Genomic DNA, 24,466 nt, shown 5'->3' with positions numbered 1-24,466 from the left:
TGAGCACAGGACAAATCTCTTCTCCTTCAGTCACCTGTAGAGAATGTACTATATTTGGTCTGCCAATGACATGGAACAGCTGCTGTGTAGGAACAAAATATGAATTGATCTTCCTCCTAAAGGAGAAGGTGAAAGGGCTGGAAGAGCACTTCTCCCCTCTCTATGCTTTTCAAGGAAACATCGAGTTCTCTGGAAGAATAAAAGATGTACTTCAAAGAGAAAGCAAAGAAAATGGACATTTTAGGGCAGAGGAGAACCCTAATGGAAATCAGGACATTGATGTTTAGAGGGATGGGGGTACAGAGAAAACAATAAAGGGTCATTAAACATTAAACATTTGGAACTCTTGTGATTAGGTTAAGGCTATTCCCATAGAGAAGAGTGCTGGAACCTCTGGGAATTAAGGAGCTCTCTTTTTTCATAGTCTAACAAAAGATGATGTAGATCCCAGATATTTTCATGAGAGGCCACTGGTAATAATCAGAGTACATTGGTAAGTAGTCATGGTTGGGGATTCCGCTGTGGGGTTGAGAAATGGTTATTTGTTGACTTTATTTGAAGAACAAGCAATAACTCTCTCTAAAATATGGACCTGGGGCCTGACCAAGAATCTCAAAAAATATCAACTCCCAAACTACTATCTACTTCTGGTGACTCTTGTGGGAGTTAAAAAAATATCAGAAGGGATCTAGAAAGCACTTTTAATTAGATTATATAGGCTTGAGCATTAAATTTGAATCTGAGGAGCTCAGCCGCCCAAGTGTTTTTAATCACTGTTATTGATTGTAGGGTCTGGAGGCAGATTTTAAGGTCTCTGAAAATAGGATTTGGATTTCCAGACTAATGGCCTCAAACTCAAATAGAAACAGGTCCCTGAAGAATTAACACAAATTAACATTAACTTTGTTGTATTGTATTTGTATTCATTTTGTCAAACATTTCCTAATTACCTTTTAATCTAGTTCCTAGCAGCATTAGGGAGAGTTGCTGTCTGCTTGTGGCAATGGGCCTCCAATCTGACATCTCTCAGATTTTCATTTAGTCAATCAGCAAAAAAAGAGTCTCTTCTAGGTTCAGACACTGTACTAGTGCTAGGAATATAAATATAAAGAGTGAAGCAAACCCTATTCCTATTCTCAAGGAGCTTATGTTCTCTGAGGAAATAGTAAGACCATATATACAGAAATACACAAAGAATACAAAGAAAAGAAATGTTGATTAGTTGGGAAGAGGGCATTGCCAGTTGTAGGGAACAGGGAAAAGCTTCATGTAGAAGCTATGTGTTAATGGAAAGTATCATGATTTAAAATATTAGAAAGATAAGCTCCTGGTCAGGAGTGGAAAATGGTAAAAATATGTTAAACCAGAGACTTGTAGTTTGATCAGGAGTGTTTTAAATTGAAAATGGAAGGAGACATCCTTCCAGCATCCATCTGCCAAGACTCAGACTACCATAGACAATATGTAGGAACAATGTAGGAAGAATATTAGTAGATAGAAATAATAATTTATAAGAAATGATTTTGAAGAAGAGACTCAACCATCAATCCTTGCATCTCTGAGCCTTACAGACAAATACCAAAGCTTGGGCAATAGACAAAAAGAATTAAAAAGGTTCAAACAGAAATATGAAAATTGGGTCTCATAGGTATATTGAGACTTGATGGAATGGAATCCATGACTAGAATATAACAATTAAAGGAATGCATTATTTAAAAGGAACAGAATAGATAAAGACAGAAAGAAGGGGAAAGAATGGCAGCAGGTATCATTTAGTTGGATGTTGACAACATTGTCATAGGTTTATGCAACAGAGGACATGGACAAAAGGAGAAAGCATTTGATGCGTCTGAAAAAAAATAGAAAAAAGTCTGGAAAAAATGAAGATGTCCTTATAGTAATGGTAGAACACTTCATCATCTAAACATTTGTGAAACTCTTGGTAAAAGGCATACTAGCTGAAGATTCTTGACTCACCTTAATGACGATTTTCATTTTTCAAAAGATACACATGACAGTAGGAGTATGAACTGGATTCTGACCAAAGAAGGAAGAATTGGTTGCTAAAGTAGAAATGATACAAATCTTGGGAAAGATCACCATGCAGTCCTAGAATTTATAATATAACAAGAAAAGAAAATCAAACAGTGTGACTTATAAACTAGATTTGGAAAGAATGAATTCAAATATTCTCAGAATGTATGAGAATATTGCGTGGTCTATTCTAGAGAGTGATCCAATCCATTCAATCCAAGAAGGGTAGAAAACTCTCAATAATGAAATTCTCATTAAAAATAACACATTATTATGATTATGTGGATCTACCAAGAATTCATTGAGTATCTTATATTTTTAAAACAGAAACACTGGAGATGAAAGTCACAGGGGATAACTGAAGATGAATATGAATCAGCATATAAATGTTAGCTGCTATTATTATTATTGTTATTATTATAGCATCATTTTATAAGAATAAGTTGTGGATAATTATAAATGTCCCTGTATCATTTAGTAGTTCTGTTAATGATTTTAATAAAAATTTGCAGGGCATGCTTATCAGATTTGTACATGTCACAGTGTTGAGAAGGATAGCTAGTATTTACTGGATGACAGAGTCAAGAATTGAACGATTTAAATAAATTAGATCTGTGTTTCATAAGAAGAAATATGATAGGAACAGATGCAAACTCTATATATGGGTTCAAAAAAATCAACTTCACAAGTACAAGATGGTAGGAACATGATTAAATAACATTTCTTCTTAATGGTTTGCAGTGTGATAAAATGGCCCAAAGCTAAGTGATCTTTGGCTGTGTAGAGAAGCTGACTTCCAGAACAAAGGAGGCTGATGGTCCCTTTGTTCTTCCTGGACCAGATCATTTCTAAGTGCCATATCTCATGAAGGAGCCACAGATATTTAGTCTAGGTAGCTGTCTTCAGTTTTTGAAAGTCTGTCTTGGAAACAATAAATTAAAACTTGTCTTTTAACAGATTAGAATGTGCCTTGGATCTGGAGGGGCACATTTTAGAGTGATGTAAATAACTTTCTGACAATTAAAAGTATCTTAAAGTATGACATCCATCTTTGGAGGATTCCCTCTGGAGGATGAATGACCCATTTGGGGAGAGGGAAGATGTTATAGAAGCAATTTCTTCTGTTTCAATTAGGTGACCTCTATATATTTGAAGATTTTTGGTTGATAGGATTCTATAGGTATTCTTTTTTGAAACCTTTTTTCTTAGCCTGGCCTGTATCTTTCCCATCTTTTCCTCCTACTCTGTGTTGATCATTCAGTCACTCCTGCTTGACTATCCACATGATCCAGAATTATGCTAGCCCAGGTAGTTAGGATGCTTAGGGCTGGGGCCAGGAGTGGGCAACAGCTGCACAGACTACTGGAGTACCACTCAGGTGGTGCTGTTGGTCAGCAAGAGAGAAGTCAGGGTAAGGAACAGCCAGACAACAGGGAGTTTTAGCCTTGGACTTGGATCCCGCATCTTTGTCTGTTATTATGTACAAGAGTAAGTGTGGATATACAAGGAGGATTGAGCTGAACATGGCATTAAGGAAACTGTCAACACTTGCTGATTATAGATCATGGAGAACAGAGAATAAAAGAACTGTAAGCATTTGGTTTGACTGCGTAAAAGTAATACTAATTGAAGTTATTCGTATGAGCTGCTAATTATTTAGGTCTAATTACCATGCAGCGCAATAGTAATTATGCATATCATTCAATATGTCAGATCCACTTGGTTAAAAGTTTTATTTGATGAAAACACTGAAGTATTCAGACTTGTCCAGTTGTACGGCAAGTTCATAACTGAAGCATTGAAGGGATTTTTTTTTATAGGGATGCAAGGTTCTTGCAGGATTAAATGTCTTTTTTTAGTCAGGTCTGTAAAGTCATGGGACTTATGGGGGTTTCCCTAATGGATCCATCTTCAGATAATCTCAAGGCTCCCAAAGACATGTTGAGACACAACCTACCTTATTAGATCTAATAGATTATGTTATAATCTACTAATTATATAATATTAGATCTACCCTTGTTTCTTCACTCACATGTCCCATTCTTGACACATTAATCCATGTAATTCATAGAATTTAGGGCTCAGGTAGGTCAACTTCTTCATTATTTACATGAAGAAATAGAGAATTAGGGAATTTAATTTGTCCAGAATCTCAAAACGGAATGCATTGCCTTTAAAGTGGGGCTTCTTAAGCAGACCCTTTGGAAGTTTCCCTTCTCAGAATAGTTTTTAAATAATTGAAGGAAATAACCAATTTTTTTTGAAGGTTAGTGAAAATAAAAGTGGGATCATTTTTTTTCTTTCTAAGTTCATGGATCCCCTGAAATCTATTCATGGATCCCTTGGGAATCCTTGGAATCCAGATAAAGAATTCTTTCTCTAGATTAAAGAAAATGAATTCTTCTCCTTGGACATCTTTAAACAAAAGCTGGGTGCTCCATTATTTGGCCGTTGGGTGTTAGTGAGGATTCTTTTTCATGTATAGCTTGGACTAGCTAACTATTGAGATCTATTCCAATCCCAAAATTCTGTGATTTTGTGGACACAATATTAATAACAATAATACATTCACACTTATATAGTATTTTACTTGATCTCATTTGTTACAACAACCTCATGAAGTAGGTGCTATTATTATCCTCATTTTACAGGTGAGGAAATTGAGATTAGTTAATTGACCCTATTATATTCATGCAATAAGTATCTTATTTAGGCTACGAACCCAGTTCTCTCCTTACTTCCCTTAAGTGCTAGCTGATGTTGTTGGGTATCTTTTCTATTTTTACCCAATTGGATTTCATGTACTTTTAGTCACTAGGTTTAATACTTTACTTTGGGCATCCTGACTTCCATGTACAATATCTTTCCAATTTCTTGGCATACTCCAAGTCATGGGCAGATCTAACTTATTACTGACAATAAAGCTAGGAGGATTAGGACAATCCCCAAACCAGGACCTGTGGAATTAGAAAGAATTTAGGTGGTCCATTTAATCTAAAGGTTCTTAAACTTTTTGGTTTCAGGATCCCTTTACACTCTTAAAATGTATTGAGGATATCCTCCAAGAAAGAGTTTTTGTTTATGTGGATTATATCTATCAATATTTATTGTGATAGAAATTAGATGGGCACCTAGGTGGCACAGTGGATAGAATGACAGACCTGGAGACAGGAAGATACATCCTTCTGATTTCAAAACTGGCTTTAGACATTTACTAGCTGTGTGACCTTGGGAAAGTTAACCTCCTCTGCCTCAGTTTCCTCATCTATAAAATGATCTAGGGAAGGAAATGGCAAATCACTCCATTATCTTTGCCAAGAAATCCCTAAATGAGGTCTTGAAGAGTTGTATATGAATGAAAAATGACTAAAGAACCCCAGTGGGGAAATTCAGACATCTTATTTTTGTTTTGAAAATAGTTTTGATCTGATTTCCTTCACAGGTTAATTGTACATCATTTCAAAGTCCGATTCTTTTTGTACAGCAAAATAACTGTAAGGACATGTATACAGAAATTGTATTTAATTTATACTTTAACATGTTTAACATTTATTGGTCAACCTGCTATCTGGGGGGAGGAGGTGAGGGGAAGGAGGGGAAAAGTTGGAACAAAAGGTTTTGCAATTGTCAATGATGAAAAATTACCCATGCATATATCGTAAATAAAAGGCTATAATAAACAAAAGAGCAAAAAAAAATGTACACAAAGAAAAAAGAGTGAAGATGAAACCATTGTAGAATTTGATAAAAGATTAATAAAAATTTATTTTAAAGAAAAAAAAAACAAAATAGTTTTGATCTTGAGAACCTTCTGAAAGGGTCTTGGGAGTTCCAAGGGAGTCCCGGATCATATGAACTACTGAAATCTCTCACCCATGTGACAGCCTTTATTAGAGCATCTCTGAGAGTTATTTGTTCATCTGGGAGCTGTTTGTGCATTCCCACTGATGGTGAGCTCCCTTGTCCCACTCCAGAGGTCCAATCATTTGGTTTCTTATATTGACACGTATCCTTTATACCTTTATACTCCTTAGCACCAAGAAGTTCCTTCCTTAGGCAGCATCGTTTCCAAGGCCAGTACCTGCTGCTGTCATGTGCCTGACCTCCCTATGGTGATGCTGAAGAATATTGAATAGCTGTCCTGTTTATAATAAATTGAAGCAAGCCTCGGGCACAATCCATTCTATTGGATCAATTTCTTAAGACAATAGCCATGACATTCTTTCCAGGACCAGCCCCATCCCATGTACCAGTTCTGCCTTCTTGCCTTCCTAATTAGGTGGCCCATTGGATAGGTGAGCCCTTGGCTGCTCCTGGCGTCAGGGAGACAAATCAGACCTCAGATATTTAATTGCTGGGTGACTCTCTTAATCTCTCTCTGCCTCAGCTTTCTCATCTGTAGAATAGGGATAAAAAATAAAGCTCTACAACTCTAAGCAAATCATTTAGCCTGTCTTGGTCTCAGTTCCTTCAATTACAAAATGAGGATTAATAATAACATCTACCTCACAGAGTTGTAATGATGAGGATCAAAAGAGGTATTTGCAAATTGTCTTAAGCACAGTGCCTGGAACTTTGTTGGCACTTTTCCTTTCCTTCCTTCCCTTCCCACTCTGTTCCTCTCCATCTCAAATATACCTTACCCTTGCCCTCTTCAGGTAATTCCTCTCTAGCCTTGATCAGTTCCTCTACTGATTGGTCCCTTTGCAAGAATGACCTCCCAGAATTTCTCTTTTAGGAAAATTTGTCTACTTTCTTTGTGGGTGATAATCAAGTCCCATTCCCCTCTCTTGCTACTTTATGCTGCTCAGCACTAGCCCACAAATAGTCTGGTAAGTTTTGCTCATTATCCTTTCTAACCCTCCAGGACACAATCATTCCATTTCTTCTCTAGCTTTCATCTTTTTGTCTGATTCCAAGTTTCCTATTTTGGATCACCTTTAGTGTTGCTATCTCCTTGGCAACAAGATGGTCTTAACATGTCTCTGTATCTCTCTTCCCACCCACTCTTCACATCCCACACATTCTAGCTTGTGACTAAATTCTCTCCAAACCAGCATGCTGTGTGTTTCCCTGGTGATTGTTTGGTGTTTAAATCCTCCACTTGAATCTCTTTAGGATGCTAACTGTTCAACCCTTTTTAGAAGAAATTATGCTCTTGCTCCTTTTTTTCCTCCAATTCAGAAGTGGTTCCTTCCAACTTTATGGATGAAGCCATTGGCAAAAAGTAACATTTTTCCTTCTTTCCAGTACTTTTCAAAGTGAACAGATTTCACATCAAGTGAGAGGCTTATTGTTTCTCACTCTTACTGGTTTCCCTGAAAAGGAGGTTAGAAGATCTGGATTTTAGCACCAGCTCTGTCACTAACTCGTTCTATAATCTTAGGCAGATTATGAACATCTCATTTTCCTCTTTTGTAAAAGGAGATTGAATGAAATGTTCTCTAAGGTCCCCTTCATTTCAGTCTGTCTTTTATTCTCCCTATATACATTGATTATTTTACCTCTTCCATCAATCTTAAACTTTAAAAAATTCTAGGAAGCTGTCATGTTTCAGAAACCATGTTTCTAGTAGTATTAATAAAGAAACTTAGCTAAGTCACAGGCAGGCAAGACAGTAAAGTACTTACTGTTTCTGGACTTTAGTTTTTTTTCCAATAATGACATAATCTCTGTTCTTCTCAATATGTCTTTGATTCTCTCAATATATATTTTTACAATGATAATTTACTACTACCATCACTCTTAAATTTTTAAAAAAAGTGTTTCTAGAAAATTATGATATAAAGTTTAAAACAAAAAATCTTTAGAATTTATACATATAACTATAAAATCACCATATATCACTATAACAGAATTAATAAAGAAACTTAAAGTAGGTAAACAATTAGGAAAATGTGAATTGACACTTGAATAGTAATGTGCTCTCAATCTGCCATAGAAGAAATCACTGGTTTTGTTTGAACAATTCAACCACCTCAGTATTTCACGTATAAATCTAAATTATGGTCCTTCATATATATAGATAAAACTACCCACCCAAAGGGTAATACAAACAAAAACTGATCTCTCTCTCTCTCTCTCTCTTTCTCTCTCTCTCTCTCTCTCTCTTTCATCTCAAATCTCTTTTATATTTTTAAAGTGCTTTTATCTATTATCTTCTTACATTGTTCATCATTTAGTTCAAGCATTTATTTACTTTTTAATATGTGCCAATCTAGGACTTTAAGCCCCAGAAAAATAAACTAGAGTGAAAATAAGGTTCATGTTCTCAAGGTGTTTCCATTCTAATGGGAGAAACAAAATACAAATAACTATGTACATATAATTTCCCCATGTGTGAGTGCTCTGTATTGGACTAAGTTCAATGGGGAATGGGAAAGGAGTTTGGGATCCAGCCATCTTCCATAAAATAATTACAACCTGGTTGAGGATGAAAGAGTCACATGCTTGAAACAGTTAAAAAATACTGAGAGAAAGTTGTATGCTCAGATGCCAAATTATGGAGTACAACAGGAATAAAGAAAGAGACAGGGATAGAGGGAGAGAAAAGGGAGGACATCCCATGATTTGGGGGATAAAAGGATATGAAAATGAGAAAATGATGCTTATTCTTATCAGAGCATATTTAAAAGAAATACTTGACATTTTAAATATTTTAGCAAATCTAACTATAGCTTGAAGTATTGATGAGAGAAATAGGACACATATATCAGTGACTACAATACTTAGCACAGGGCCTGCCACACAGTAGGTGCTTAATATATATTTATTGATTATGTTGCAAAGCAGAATATGTTACATGCCCCTCAAAAGGTACCAATTCATCTTGCTATAGTAGGAATGGAAGAGGAAAGAAGCACAAGCCTCTTCCCTGGACCCTTCCCCAAATCCTGGATTGATCGGAAAGAGCTTTCTCAGTTACTTATACCCTGCTATGAATGAAATTATTACTGTAGGTTTAGATAAGGGGAAATCAGCTACTCTGGACTGGGGCAAAGGGCACTCCAGAGTTTGGAAGAATCAAAAGAGGGAGGGACAACAAACATCATCTAAGCTTAAGTAATGTCTCTTGTCTATTGGGCATCTGAGCTTTTGCCAGATGGTTCCTTTCCGCAGTGAATGGGACACAAGTTAAAAACAAGTAAATATTTCTAAGAGATGAATGTTGTATCAATTTCTTTGTCATTCTCGAGTGTAATGCTATGGATTAATGAGTGACAAATAATTTTGTTCTTTAAAGCTGTAGCTTTCTAATCAAGCAGCAAGGTATAGAGTCTAGCATGCTGAATTTGGAAGGAGAAAGCTTAGATTTGGATCTCTTCTCTGACTCTTTATTAACTAGGTGTCCTGGGACAATCAGTTAACATCTGAGTCTATTTTCTTATCTGCAACATGGGGATGATAATTCCTGTAGCTGTTGTAAGGCTCAAATGCAATAATATTTGTAAAGTACCTTGTAAGCCTTACAATATTATGCAAATGTTAATCATTATAAATCTAATTGGAGGTTAGTGATTCTGAAGTCGTGGGAAGGACTCTAAAAGAATCATCCTTGTCTTGCCCTCCTACATTTAGGTGTAATTGTATTCTCGTGGAACACCAGCCTCATGAAATGGGCAGTGTAACAGGATAAGTGGCTTCAGACCCTTCCTAGCCATGGGATTTTAAGTTTAGTGACTTATCTGCCTCGGTTTCCTCATCTGTAAAATGGGGATAATGATAGCACCAACTTCCTTGGGTTGTTGTGAGAATAAAATGAGGCAACATTTGTAAAATGCATTGCAAATCTCAAAGCTCTACATAAATGCTACATTTTTTGTTGTTGTTCTTTTTGTTATGACTCTGAATCCTCTCAAGAGATAGCTGGAAGCCTCATGTCCTTCCCTCTTCATTCTCCATGATGATTTTAGGAGAGGTACATCTCAGTGTGATGATGCTTAATGAAAGAGCCTTGTTAAGTTAGGACATGCTGGGAAAACACGGGAAAGTTCCCATCCTACGTGCAGCTTTTCTGATCAACCTGGGCTGCGGGTCATCTCTTCTAGCTAATTGAACAGTTCCTGCTGTCTAATCAGACTGAAAAGTCATCTTCTATATCTGTTCAGGTGAAGATCCCCTGGCGGATGACCAGAATGAAAGGGATATTAATTCAGTGGCTGGTGTCTTAAAGCTGTATTTTCGAGGACTGGAAAATCCACTCTTTCCCAAGGAAAGGTTTCAAGATTTGATATCCACAATCAGTAAGTACCCATGGAGGGGGTGGGAAGAGGCGTTTCCAAGAACAAGGAGTAATAATCAAAAAACCTCCAAAGGAAAAAGAACATCAGTCACCTATTGATAATTGCCTAAGTTTTGAACTGTCCTCAAATAGAGTTTTAACTGCTCCAAGAAAATAAGCTCAAGGGGCAGCTTACTTCTATTATAGGATTGTTATAAACTAGCCTAAACAGACTGGATCAACAAGCCTTTGTTGAACACCTACTATGTGCCACCTTATAAGGTGATAAGAAGACACAAATTAAAGAGTCCCTGCCTTCATGAAGCTTACATTGTTTTGAGAAGAGAATGTATGGAAATCGGTATATTTAAAATAAAAAAGCAGATAATTTGGAGGGAGGGAGAGAGTTTTTAGTAACTGGGGGTATCAGGAGAAACTAAGGTAGGAAAAGGATGTGTTTGAGTTGAGTTTTGATGGAAACTCAGCTTTTTAAGAGGTGGTGATGAGGAAGTGCATCCCATGATACTCCAGTATCTTGTATGAAGAAGAGTCATAGAAACATTTTAAGCTGGAGCATACGTAGAATATATGAAAGGCAGTAATGCTGAATTAGCCTGGAAAGGCATGTGGAAGCCTGGTTATGAAAGGCTTTAAATTTCAAACTGTGTAGTTTATATATGATCCCAGAGGTAATAAGGGGTCAGTTTTCTGAGCAATGAAATAATACGGTCAGGCCTGTGTTCAAGGAATATCGTTTTGGCATCTATGCAGAGAATGGATTAAAGAGAAGAGAAATAACAGAGGCAAATAACAGGATAAATTCTGACATAAGGTGGCCATGTTGGTAGAGGGAAAAATACGGATGTGAATTATGTTTTGGAAGTAGAATCAATAAAAGTTGACAACTGCTTAGATATATATAGGAAGAGAGACTGATGAATTAGGGGGTGATTCTGAGGTTATCAACCTGAGTTAAGAAAAAGAGAGTATGGTGCTCTTGGCAGAAACAGAGAAGTTTAAAAAAGGGGTGAGATATAGGGAATGATAAAGTAAAGGAGATTAAGAAAAAACAGTCAGATAAATAAGAAGAGAATTAATAGTGCTAGCAAAATTTAGAGAAGAGTCTCCAGGAGGAAAGGGTGATCAGTGGTCCAGAATAGCAGAAAGGTTTAGAAAAAGGGGAATTGACAAAAGGTCATTTCATTGTCATTTAAGAGATTATTGTCAACTTTGGAGAGAGCCATTTCAATTGGGTAATAAGGTTGGAAGCCAAACTGCAAAAGAGAAAAATAAGTGAGAGGAAAATTAGAGACAACGAGAACAGATACCATTTCCCCTCCTAAGGATTTGATTGAAAGAGAGTGGAGAGATATAGAATGATCACTTGAAAGGATGGTTTAGTCTAGGCTTGAGTATGAAAGCCTAGCAGGAGCCAATATATAGATAGAGATTAAACATCAGAGAGAGTGGAGAATGTTTGTGGCGATAATCTGACAGAGGATGTACAATTTTTGGTTCAGAGGAGATGTGGGTCTTGATGGGGAGAAGGGATACTGATTACAGACTAGAAGAAGAGATAAAAAGATAGAGCAGTGAAATGTATAGCGAAAAAAGTACAATAGAGGTAATTAGAAGAAGACTTGCGTTCCTTTGATGCTGTCACTGCCTTTCTGACAGTTTCCTCATCTGTTAAATGAGCAGGTTGAACTAGCTGATGTCTAGTCATGAATTCAAGCCTTCCGTGATTTTCCCAGGTTTGAGTCTCTTTCTTAATCCTCCCTCATGAGCTTTCCATCATTTCCTATAATGGTATTTGGACCAGAAATGCTCTCAGAAAACTGCCTCTCCCTTGAATGTGACATATATGCCTCAAGGAATGGCATCATGACAGGCGGGAAAAACAACTAACTTTGCCCAGTTAATTCCATCTCTTGCTGTGATGGTGTCTTGAGTGGATGTTAGCACTTCCTAAGCTCTCTTCTGATTTAGTCACCCGTTAGAATATTAACTTTGTGGTCAAAAACTAATTTTTAATTTGTCTTAATATCATGAATTCATAATATCACACTGACCTAGACCTCTGACCTAGGTCATAGACCGAGAGCTAAGGTCCACTTAGAGATCATCTGGTTCATCCTCATTAACTTTACAGAAAAGGAAACTGAGGCTCCAAGTTGCACAGGTGGTAAGCACAGAATGCAAACTTATGTTTAGTGATTCCAAAGTCAGCCCTCCAGGTTCATCATTCTTTCTATTATAGCCCTAGTGCAGAGCTTGGTACATGGTAGGTGTTTTAATAAATGCTTTGTAAAGTGCTTTAATAAATGTCATTGTAGTTTCAGCCATGTTTACCTGGATACGTCAACTCTTGGATCTAATTTATCCACATAAAAAGTATGAAAAAGATGGAACGTACCTCTTTTTATATAGTGCAATTTCAGCATAAATGAATCAATCACATTTATGAAGCATCTTCCATTTGTAGAAGCCATGATTCTGGGCTTTGTGGGAGCATCTAAGAAGCTTAAGGCAGGAATTTTGTTCCTTTGCAATCTCCAGTCTTTCTGGGGAGACAAGATATGCACCAGAAGCATAGCAAAGGCAGTACATCTTTCAGACCTCAACTGCACATTATATACTGTAAATGCCATATTCAGAATGAGAAAAAGTCATGAAAGTTGGAGTCAAATGAAGTGAGGCAATTTGCTGTTCTCCCTTTATTGGAGCTGCCCAAAACAGGGGTCAAAGTTAAGTTTGGGCTGGGGAGTGGAGGTCAGAGTCCTGACAAGATGCTCCCACGGGGCCACTGAGCTGCTATCTCACCTTGGGATCCTGGGGGGCTTGTGTTTTAGAAATGGAGAGCCCTGCAGAGAGAGTGCACCTGATCCAGCAGATTCTTGTCACCTTGCCTCGAGTGGTCATCGTGGTCATGAGATACCTCTTTGCTTTCCTCAACCAGTGAGTCCATTTTTCTTCCTCTCTCTCCTAAATGCTCCTGTTCCTCCTCATCAGAAGTGGAGTAACTCAGATGTTATTTGGCCCTGATCTTGAGAAAGAGGTTCTCGGACCCTGTCATGTTAATGGTTAAAGCTGCAGGGATCGTCTCTCTGAGATTTGTTTCTTGAGTTCTTAGAGAGTCACAAAATAGAAGGTGAGCATAGGAGCCCTCATAGCAAGATGTTGTGAGATGTGTGGAAAGCTGAGTGAGCCATCAGTGTTTCTGGGACTCAACCCTGATGAGACAGAAACTTGGGAGATCCAGGAGCCACCTGCTCAGGCTCTCATCACTGTGAGGAGGGGATGGGAATCAGCCCCTGGGGAAGATCCCCCCGAATATTAGAGATCCACACTGGAACAGGCCCACTGAGAAATTGGGAAGGGGCAAAGCCTTCTGTGTTCCCCAGCTCTGTGGGGGCCCTTTCTTCTTCTCATTGGAACCCTCTTCCTTTTTGTTCATTTTTTGTGTTCTATTATGCTAATTCTTTTGGGGTTCCTGTGAGGAGAAAGGAGGAATCCAGATGTCTTATCACTAACAATTCAGTGGAAATTAGTTTAATGTCTTTGTCTCTTCCCACCCCTACCTTGATACTTATGGCAGATGTGTGTCTATATAAAAATATGTATAGGGAAAAATGATCCAAAGGAATGAATCAATGATCATCATCATCTGACAGGGAAAGATACTGACTGGGAGAAGTTTTCCCAGAATCCCTCAAAACATACTATACATAAGACATCCACTTCACGTAATGATAATGACCATGGACACTTCTGCTGGAATTAGTGGGAGCCTGTATTTTCCTTCTGCCACTTTTCCTTTCCCTGTCTCTACCATGTCGTTGTAAGGAGGGCACAACCTTCAATGGCTTCCAAATTCCTCTGAGTGTGGGGGCTCATGGTTATTATCCCCATAAAGCCCAGTGTGCCCCATCAAAGAAGACATTACTCTCATCTTATCTCATGGGGGTTTCTGTTTCAGCCTGTCCCAGTACAGCGATGAGAACATGATGGATCCCTACAACTTGGCCATCTGCTTTGGACCAACCCTCATGCATATCCCAGATGGACAGGACCCCGTCTCGTGTCAGGCTCATGTCAATGAAGTCATCAAAACCATCATTGTCAATCACGAGGCCATATTCCCCAGCCACAGGGAACTGGAAGGGCCAGTGTATGAGAAGTGCATGGCTGGAGGGGAAGAATATTGGTAAGGTCCTAGTCAGTGGTACTCTGTCATTAGGGAGAAAAGCTCAGACCTGGCTGCTCCTGACCCATCTTCAGAAAAGTTGGAGAATGGTTGACCCCCATCTTCTATACACTAATCATTCATGTATTTTATTCTTACAAACTTTTTCTTCTTAAAAGTAAATAAATATTGGTTTTTTGGCTTTCTCATAAATGTTCCTTATCCAAGTCTTTCTCCATCTTTATGATTATAATGAGTTGAAGATTTGTCTTGGCAAGGAGACAGCCACCAAATTAAAGCTTTCAAACCCATTAGTCTTAGTGTAAGAAATGACCTCTCTAGTTTTCTTGGTCTGTTCTCCTTCAGATAGGTACCAAAAAAAATTATTCCCATTTTACAGACAAAGCAACTTAAGGTCCTAAGAAGTTAAATGACTGGCTAAACTTGGAAATTGGGCATCAGGTAATATATTGACTTGTCCAGGTTCTGAAATGCTCTCTAAGTCAATCAGTCAGCAAGCATTTGTTAAGCATTTATCATGTATTAAATATGGAGATGTAAAGAAAGGCAAAAATAGTTTCTATTTTCAAGGATTTTCTATTCTAACAGAGGAGACAACATACAAGACATAAGTAATCTAGCATATGATTCTATACTTTTATTCTTAGTCTAGATAGAGACCCATCATGCAAACCAATACAGTGAATATTTATTAAGTGACTACCATGTGCCAGACAGAAACAAAATAGATAAAACAAATAGATCCTGCCCTCAGGGAACTTACAGCCTACTGTGCCATATGCAGATTGGTAGAAATAACTATAGCTGTCTATCCTGGAGAAGACTTCAAAGAGGAGCTTTCATGTGGAAGAGCAATTAAACTTATTCTTTGTAAATTCAGAGAACAGAACTAATTCCAGTGGACATAGATTAGGAAGCAGATTTTTACTTAACATAAAGAATTTCATAATAGTTGGAGTTGTCTTGAAATGAAACGTGTTGCTTCTCTGGTAATGACTTCTCCATCAAGAGGTTCCAGAAGAACCTGGGTCACCTATTGGAGATGCAGTCAAAGGGTTAAATAGTTAAATTGAATTAATGTTTTCTGAGGTCCTTTCCAACTCTAGGATTCATTGGGAGTAGGCAAGTTATGTGTGTGGAGGATGGGAGAAGGGAAGATACTCATCTGAAACACGATCAGAGCTGGCGTCCAGCGAGACTGCCCATGAGTGGGGAGCATCCTGTTCCAGCCTCCTCTTCTTGTTTCATTGCAGTGATAGCCCACATAGCGAACCAGGGACAATTGATGAAGTTGACCATGACAATGGCACAGAGCCTCATACCAGTGATGATGGTAAGTCGGGGGTACATGGAGATGGGGAGCAGAAACCTGGGGGCCAAGGACCTAATGAGTAGAAACCATTCTTGGTTTGATTTTAGGTATCTATGTGTCTCATGACCTAAGCTGTTGAACCAGAAACACCTCTATGAATCTCTCTAGCCCAGTGGTCTCTAAACTTTTTTGATTATACTCTCCTATCAGTCAAATATCTTTTTGAGTATAATCCCATAATATATACATATATATTTATTCATGTATAAAATAGATACATATATCATTGTGTTCACATATTATATATTATAAGACATATATACAATATGGACATTTTAAAATTTGAGATAAAGATGAAATGGACAATATTTAAAAAATATTTTATCTACCTATAAAACTAATAAAATATTTATTCTGCTTACAAAACAAAACCCTGTGTATGTCCTGGGAAATAGGGAGGATTTGTAAATAATAATTGTTGGTCAATAATTATTCAATTTATTTGATTCCTGTAGCTAACCATAAAGTTGAGTTTCTTTTTTAGATTGCTTTTTAATTGTAAGACACCTAATACAACAAAGAAATAATAGATCCTGATAGTCAGTGAATATAACTTTTGAGCAGGAGTCTTGTTTCTCAGTATACAAATATTCCATAAACAATAAGCATACCATCTTTGATTTCACCTTAACAGGAAGTTTTTCTCAACTTTATGGATTAGTGGATGGGATTGTACCTTAATTTTCTAAGGCTCTTTGGATATTTTAGTTGTTTTTTCATATTGTGTGAAGAGAGCAAGAAAAATGATTTGGATGCATGCTAGAGTAGGAGAAGTAATGTAGAATAATGCTGGAAAGGTAAACTGAGATTAGATTGTGGACAGTTTTAGGGAATTTATATGCCATCGGGAACCATTAGAGTTTATTGAGTAGGAGTTGACATGGTTAGATCCTCACTTTGAATCACTAGGCAGCTAATTGGAGAATGGATTGGAATCTGGAAAGACTTGAAGCAAGGAGATCAATTAGAAGTTGGCCCATCAACAAATGTTTATGAAGTACCTACTGTGCCACTTTTGCAATAGTGCCCAAGTGATGAGAGCCTGAGCTAGAATGAAAATTGTGTCAGTCATGAGAAGGGGACAGATGTGAGAGGTTCTGTGGAGGCAGAGATGACCATTTGGGGCACTTGTTTAAACAGTAGGAGATGATGAGGTGGTAAGTCTGAATGACTAGAAGAACAGTTGGTGGTACTGGGGAAGTTTGGAAGAGGGATTGGTTTGGGAGAAAAGATGAGATAATGGAATTTGCAATGGCAGATACAGTCCATATATGCCTGCTTATCCTGGAAGACTCAAGGTGTCCCACCTAAAATGAAAAGGGGGAGTGAGACTCTGATGTCTAGGAGTGAAGAGACCTTTTTTCAAGGGGTATCTGCTTCAATCATAAGATAATCTGGGGGTCGGGAAGTGAGTATTCTGGGAACAAAGGGATTTTCCCAATGGTTTTTGTGTATCTACACTGCACATAATAGGTGTTTATATATATATATATATATATATATATATATATATATATATATATATATATGTATATATATATATATATATATATATATTATATATATATATACATATATGTATATATGTATACATATATACACACATATTATATATTTATAATATACATGTATATGTATGTAGATAGATAAATGGATAGGTAGATATATAGATAAATAGACAGATAGAGAGACAGATGGGTGGATTGAAAACTCCAGTTTCTTAGATACCTTTTACTCTGGATATCTTCCTGGGGAGCTTGCACTGGGAGATGGAATTGACCTCTCATTGCCTGCATTTACCCGATGATTTCAATTCCTGCATCTCATCTTCTCCTTTTCTTCTTGTTTTGATTAAAAAAAAAAGTCTTATCTCTGTGAAATTGAGTCTAGCTCATATTTGACACAGATGATGATGTCAGCTTCCCCCTGGAATCAGGTAACCTGTCATATTATCTTGCTTCTGGGTTCTTCCAATGGCCTTACTGCCTGAGAAGTGGGTGTTTACTATTGAACCAGGGACTGAGGACCTTGGTGAACAGAAGGGAAGAGAAGGAGCCAGCTTTAATTAAGCAGGCTGGATTGGTCCATGAAGGAGAAATGGTGCTATATTAGTGATCCGTTCCAATGCTCCCCTAACCCCACTGTCATTCCTTTTTGTTCTGTGAAGTCCCCTTGAAAGAAATTAAGCATCCACCCCCCCCCTTTTCCCTCAGAGATAGACTGTCACCTGCTTGGTGTTGCATGACACAGAGTTTTCATTGATTTCCTTTGAAGCCACAACAGAGCGATCTTTCTCCTGCCTGAATGGCCCTAATTATTGGGTCTTTAGAAAGATGGCACAAAGGAGATCTAATTTTGATTATTGACAATTTCAGACACCATCGAAAGGCATCTTTTTCCTTAAAATAGAATTATCCTGCTGACTTCCTTCTTTCAGCAAAGGGGACCTCCCTTTCCCCATCACCCAATCCTAAAACCTTGGAATCATCTTTGATTTATTTTCCATCTCCTCTACCAGAAAAAGGTATCTCCAGGTAGAAACTGTGACCTTGGATGATAAAATCTCGTCTGTAAGATGAAGGTGTTGGATTAGATTTAGATTATAAATTATTAGATTAGATGGCTCTGAGGTTTTTTTCTGCTGTAAAACCATAGCATGAATATATCACAAACCGGTAAATAAATATCCAGCAACCTATTTACCCATGAAGGTCTCGATGGGATCTCTGCCCTGGAGATAGGGAGTCAGGAGTCATCTACCCAGAGGTAATGCTTGAAGCTGCAATGTGTGAGATTTTAGGGGAGAGAATGTAGAGAGAAAAAGTCAAAGGCAGAATGTTTTTCAAGAGTGGGAGAAGGAAGAAGATCCAAACAAGAATAGCCCAAGAGGTAGAAGGAGAGCCAGGATAATATACTGGGAGCTCAGAAAGTGTGGAGGGAGACAAAGCAAGAGAGGGAGAGAAAGACAGAGACAGAGACAGAGACAGATAGATCAGCAGTATCACATGCTGCAGAATGAGGACCAGAAAAAGGCTCTTGGATTTGGTAATTCAGCAATTGTTAGTGATATCTGAGAGAGCAACGTTGATGTTGTGGAGGTGAGAGAATCCAGCTTGCAGAAAGCTGAGGAAGGACCCACTGGAGGGGAATGGAGGCAGGAAGAGCTGACTACTCTTTCTAAAAGTTTATCAATGAAAAAAAGACTAGAGATGGGCAGTTTTCAGCTACTTGCCATTCCCATGTCAGGTGTCACACATGTAACTATTCCTGTGCTTTTGAGCATCATTTCCTGATGCTTGGACTGCACCTCTTTGTTGTTATTGTTGGTTTTATTCTGCTCATCCTTCAAAGCCCAGCTTAAATCCTACCCCCTCCAAAAACCTTCTCTTGCCTTATTTATCTTTGTATAGATCTGCTCCAAGTGCCTAATTCCGAGCCCTTCTTGTACCTTTAACTGCTTCATAAATATTCTTTGAATCAAAGGATTCATCAAATAAATGAATGAGATAGTCCCTGACCTGAGGGACCTTACTGTCTTGTGTGTGTTCATGCACACATATCCAAATATAGATGAACATTTCATTGTTCAATTGTTTTTCGGTCGCGTCTGACTCTCGTTGACCCCATTTGGGGTTTTCTTGGCAGGGATACTGGAGTGGTTTGCGTTTCCTTCTCTAGTTCATTTTATAGATAAGGAAACAAAGGCAGACAGGGTAAGGGACTTGCCCAGAAGTGTCCAAGACCAGATTTGACCTCAGAAGATGAGTCAGGATTCCTCAGTCCAGGTTTGGCCCCCTGTGTACCATGGCACTCCCTAGCTGCCCCTGGAATTAGCATCCTTACAGGCAGCATGTTTTAGTGAAGAATATTGGAGTCAGGAAGACTGTGACTAAAGGGATTCCCCTTAATCTTTCTTTTGCCTCAGTTTCTTTAACTGTAAAATGGGGGCATAAGTGTTAATACCATCACTACGTCCCGGATGTGATAAACCATGCTGTAGAAATACGTTTGCTTTTATCATTACACTATAGTCACACATGCAGGTGCATTTGGACTCTCATTTTGCTCATCCCTGCCTTCCAGCTCTTCCCTCTGTTCACTCCATCCCAGACCTCACCCCGTATCCAGCCTAGCATCCGAGAGCCAAGGATGGCCAAAGGGGAAAAGCAGGGACCAGAGCCCCAAAGCTGCCTCCTTCCCCTTGTCACTGCGTCCCTCTAGGTAGAGAGAGAGCTATTTATCAATACAGATTTCCTGGTTCCAAGAAAACCCTTGGAGATAAAATGTTCTCCTGGAGGCCTGAAGCTGTGAGGGCCAGGACTGTGGCTTGCAGACCCACTTATTCTTCTGGCTCTTGTTGCTAGGCAGAAAGGTAGGTCACAGTCTCATTCTAGCGGGCTGCTGAGAACCAAATTCAAGGCGACAGCAGATGGAATGAAAGTAGACTCTGTATTTTAACGGAAATGTAATGGTTATTGAAAGATCTCGGTTAATTTGGCCCACTTAGCTGGGCTGTCACTCCATTATTTTATTTTATTTTTTTGCTTCACCAATTTCGGAAGATGATAGGAAAACATCTCTCAGAGATGCGGCCAGGCGAAACCCGATTAACTGTTTCATCGCTGCTTTCCCTTATCACCATCTCACTGATAGAGCATCAGACCCAGCTGTTCTGACAGCATCCTTGGTGAGCAAAGGTCAAACACTCCTCGTTCATCAGATTTATGAATTGTGCAAACTGGCAGCGACTTTGGAAATCATGTCCTGCTCCCTCCTGGTTTTATAGAAGAAACAAGGAGGGAGAAAGGATTTACCCTTGATCACAGAGTGAGTTAGTGCAAAAAGCTTAGTAGGTTGGGGGGAGAGTACAAATAATCAAAAGTCAATCAAGCATTTAATTAATATTTAAATTTACTTAACATTTGCATTTGATTAACTTCATATTTTATTGAATATTAAACCTAATTTTACATTTTTTGACATTTAAATTTAATTAAATAACAATTTTATCAAATATATATTAAGCACCTACAATATTTCAGACACAATGCTAGGCACTGGGGATACATAGAGCAAAAGAGAAGCCGTGCTTTCCCTCAGAGACATTATATTCTACTAGGGAGAAAAGAGAGAGATGTAAATAAATTGAAAATATATGCAAAATAAATACAGGGTAAGTGTGTGTTGGGAGAGATGAAGAAAGAGATATTAATGTCTTCAGAGATTAGGAAAGGTCTCATACAGGAAGGACTCTTTTATGGAAGCTCAGTTTTCCAGAGGTAGAAGTAAAGAAGGGATGGATTTTAGGCATGAGAGACAACTTCTGCAAAGGCTCAGAGATAGGAGAGGATAATAGTTGGATTTTCCTTCTGTTTCATTCTTTGCTCACTAAATGTAGTCATCAAAAACAACACCAAACAGAGAATTGTTCATGGAAATGGGAAAAGAAAATAGATGAAGTCTTGAAAGAATTTGGGAAGAACCAAGCATCCAGTTCCTGTCCTCAAGGAGCTCTTAGTCTAGGAGAGACCCCTCTCTTCTTCTGGTGTAGACTGTAGACCTGAACAGGTCCCTGAAAGACAAGCAGAGTTTGAACAAGTGGAGAGCAGGAGAAAAAGGGCCTTCTAGGCTGGGAACACTTAAATGAAATAGGAATACACAGGGAATGTTGAGGAGATTGTGAGAGAGGTTATGTGGAGTTTTGTGAGAGATAAGGCTGAGAATTTAGGATCGTAGGTCTGGATTTGGAATGGTCCATAGTTTGGTCTAGTGCCCTTATTTTACAAATGAGGAAACTGAGACCTAAGGAGGTTAAGTGACAAAATGGGTGGGCTTTGAATACCACGTTAAGGAGTTCAAATAGTATCCTATGGGCAGTGGGAAGCTTGTATGTCTCAAGAGAATAAGAAGAAGATATTAACTGACTGGGTGAAAATCTCTGTAAACAAAGAGATGTCAAGCAGTGAAAACATGGCAACTCAAGCTGAAAAGATGCAAATGGTCGTGGATGTATTCCCTGTTCCTGCAGGTCTTTGTAAGGTTCTCTCTTCAATATCAAGCTGTGATTTCCTCCCTGGTGCTTCCTGCTGAGCTCTGTTTAGAATCAGTCCATAGATTGCCTGTCCCTTTCCTGAAAGGCTGACATTTTGCTAATTGATATGCAGACTTAATTTGCATATGAGTGCTCCTAATGGCGGGTTGTACACAATTAACACAAAGAATCCATTGCTCCTTCTTTGGTTAATCTGTTCTTTTGAGGTTGGTTTTCCCCATCAGTCATGATCAAATAATAAAATGGTAGATTCTCTGTTTCCTCATTTGTAAAATGGGGTAAAGACAGTCTAACAGTGGCTAGATGGCTTATCTTGGAGAAAGGACTGCATGAGTTAATGAAACCCAACCTCTGATTTGTACTGGCTGTGGGACCCTAAGCTAATCCCTTAACCACTTGGTGTCCAGGTCACACTCTAGGACTAAATATTGCCTAAATAGATGCCATCTGCCTTGGTCCGAGGAGTTTCCTCTTCAAGTTGTATCCACACCAATGTAATTACAGCTTACAAAAAAATGCAGTTAAAATATTTGTACAATAACCTTATAAAATTATTGTGAGGAATATACTTAGTAAATCATGGAGGGCTATAAAATATGAGTTATTGTTTGAATCGTGGAATATAAGAGATGAATTATAGCATCACCAGTTCCTTATTGATTACTCAAATAGGTTAGGAAACTGAGAAATAGAGTTTAGTGACTTAACAGGAGCTTGGATTTGAATTCAATCTTTCTAATAGCAAATTCAAGGCTTATTCCTCTACATTGGGGATCAAGGTTCCTGAACTCAATGCAGACCTGTGTGTGTGTGTGTGTGTGTGTATGTATGTGTGTGTATTTTGATTTGTATTTCAATGTCATTGGTTTCTTTTTATAACTCCATCTATTTTTTATGCATTTAGAAGCATTATTCTGAAAAAGGATCCGTAGGCTTCATCAGACTGACAGAAGTGTTCAGTCACACAGAAAAGTGAAGACCTGCTTTAGAGTGTGGCCCTGTATTCAAATCCTCCTCTGGCTATATTACTTGTTTAAGTAAATGAATTGAACAAGTCGATTAACTCTTTGATCTTCAGCTTCCTTCTTTGTAAAATGAGAGGGTTTGACTAGATGATTTCAAATCAATTACATTTGAGATTACCTAATCCAACACCCCTCATTTTGCAAATGAAGAAATTAAAGGCTCAGACAAAGAGATTATTAGCCCAAAGTTTCACAGACAGGAAGTTGCAGAGTTGGTATATGATGTCCAGTTTAGAAATAGTCTTCTCTATACTTAAAAATATTTGAATTATCTGAAAATGGATAATCCTATGTTTCCTCTCAAAAAATATTACAAACTTAGATGCCAACAAAAGCAATCATATTTAAAATAGATAAAAGAACAGATAACATTTTACCCCAAACTCTTAACTTTTAACAAGGCAGATGTGAATGATGAATTGACTATGATTTGAATTCTAGGTGGTACAATATGGGCAAGTTAAATGACTTACCCAGTTCATCAAAGATTCTCAAACTTTTTGATACTGCTTTGTATTCTTAAAAATCATGGAGGACTCTCCTCAAGAGCTTTTGTTTTGGGTTATATCTATTGATATTTACCATATTTGAAATTAAAACATAATAAATTAGAGGTAACCACAGATTGAATCTACTCCCTGCCTCTCCCCTTACCGTACTAATATTTTTTTTAGCATAGAGCCCTAACAGAAAAATCATTTAACTGAAAGTTATTAGTTTTATGAGTTACTGAATATTTCTATCACTGTTCAGCCATATCTGATTCTTCTTGACTTTATTTGGGGTTTTCTTGGCAAAGATACTAGAGTGATTTGTCATTTCCTTTTCCAGCTCATTTTACAGATGAGGAAATTGAGGCAAATAGGGTTAAGTGACTTGCCAAGGGTCACACAGCTAATAAGTGTCTGAGGCCAGATTTGAACTCAGGAAGATTCAGGAAGTATTCTTGATTCCAAACCCAGTACTCTATTCACTGCACCATTTAGTTGCCCATAAAATCTCCCTGTTGGAAAATCGAAACTCAGTCTCCTGTATGACAGGCTATACTAACAAATATTACCGTGCCATTCTCCAAAATGTTTGCAGGATTATTTTTTATCAGCCAGAATATTTGATTAGCCAGAAGTCCCCAGCCATGCTGACTGGTAGGGAGCTTGCTGCAATGACAACGCCCCGGCTTTATATCATGCTTTTCCTCTAACAAGCTCCCATCTATTTCTAAAGCACTTATTCTCATTCTTGTCACAGTGCTACTAGGAAGTAGGTCAACTGAAATATTGAGATCTGTTAGGCAGCATTGCACGTGCATGCACTTAGGGAGCTTTGAGAAAGATGGTCTTAGGGTGAGAGTAGAGAGCCTTTTTTTATGGTGAGATCACTGATTCAATAGACAAAGAAAATAATCTAGAACCACACCCATCTTTTATTAAAAAAAAGATTTTAAAATTTGCAGAGAGAGGGGAACATGAAGCATTGAGCACATCTTCTATTTAAGTTAAGAAGAGGAAACATAAAAAATTATTTGAGAAATGTAAAAAAACCTAAAGAATATGTC

The 24,466-nt window shown here is 38.0% G+C and overlaps 1 protein-coding gene across 4 annotated transcripts in view; it reads left to right on the top strand.

Moving 5' to 3' along the window:
* Nucleotides 1-24,466, top strand: part of SRGAP3 (SLIT-ROBO Rho GTPase activating protein 3) — a 278,275-nt gene that overhangs the window by 232,710 nt on the left and 21,099 nt on the right. For all 4 annotated transcript variants that reach the window (XM_051981475.1, XM_051981466.1, XM_051981457.1 and 1 more), the window contains 4 exons: nucleotides 10,143-10,277; nucleotides 13,108-13,213; nucleotides 14,235-14,462; nucleotides 15,716-15,795. In XM_051981475.1, coding sequence (XP_051837435.1) covers nucleotides 10,143-10,277; nucleotides 13,108-13,213; nucleotides 14,235-14,462; nucleotides 15,716-15,795 — 549 coding nt within the window. The remainder of the gene's footprint in view (nucleotides 1-10,142; nucleotides 10,278-13,107; nucleotides 13,214-14,234; nucleotides 14,463-15,715; nucleotides 15,796-24,466) is intronic.

The sequence above is a fragment of the Antechinus flavipes genome, chromosome 1 (genome assembly GCF_016432865.1).
Source record: "Antechinus flavipes isolate AdamAnt ecotype Samford, QLD, Australia chromosome 1, AdamAnt_v2, whole genome shotgun sequence".
NCBI classification, from domain to species: Eukaryota; Metazoa; Chordata; class Mammalia; order Dasyuromorphia; family Dasyuridae; genus Antechinus; species Antechinus flavipes.
The sequence above is the reverse complement of the archived record's forward strand: the minus strand, read 5'-3'. Positions and strand labels throughout refer to the sequence as shown.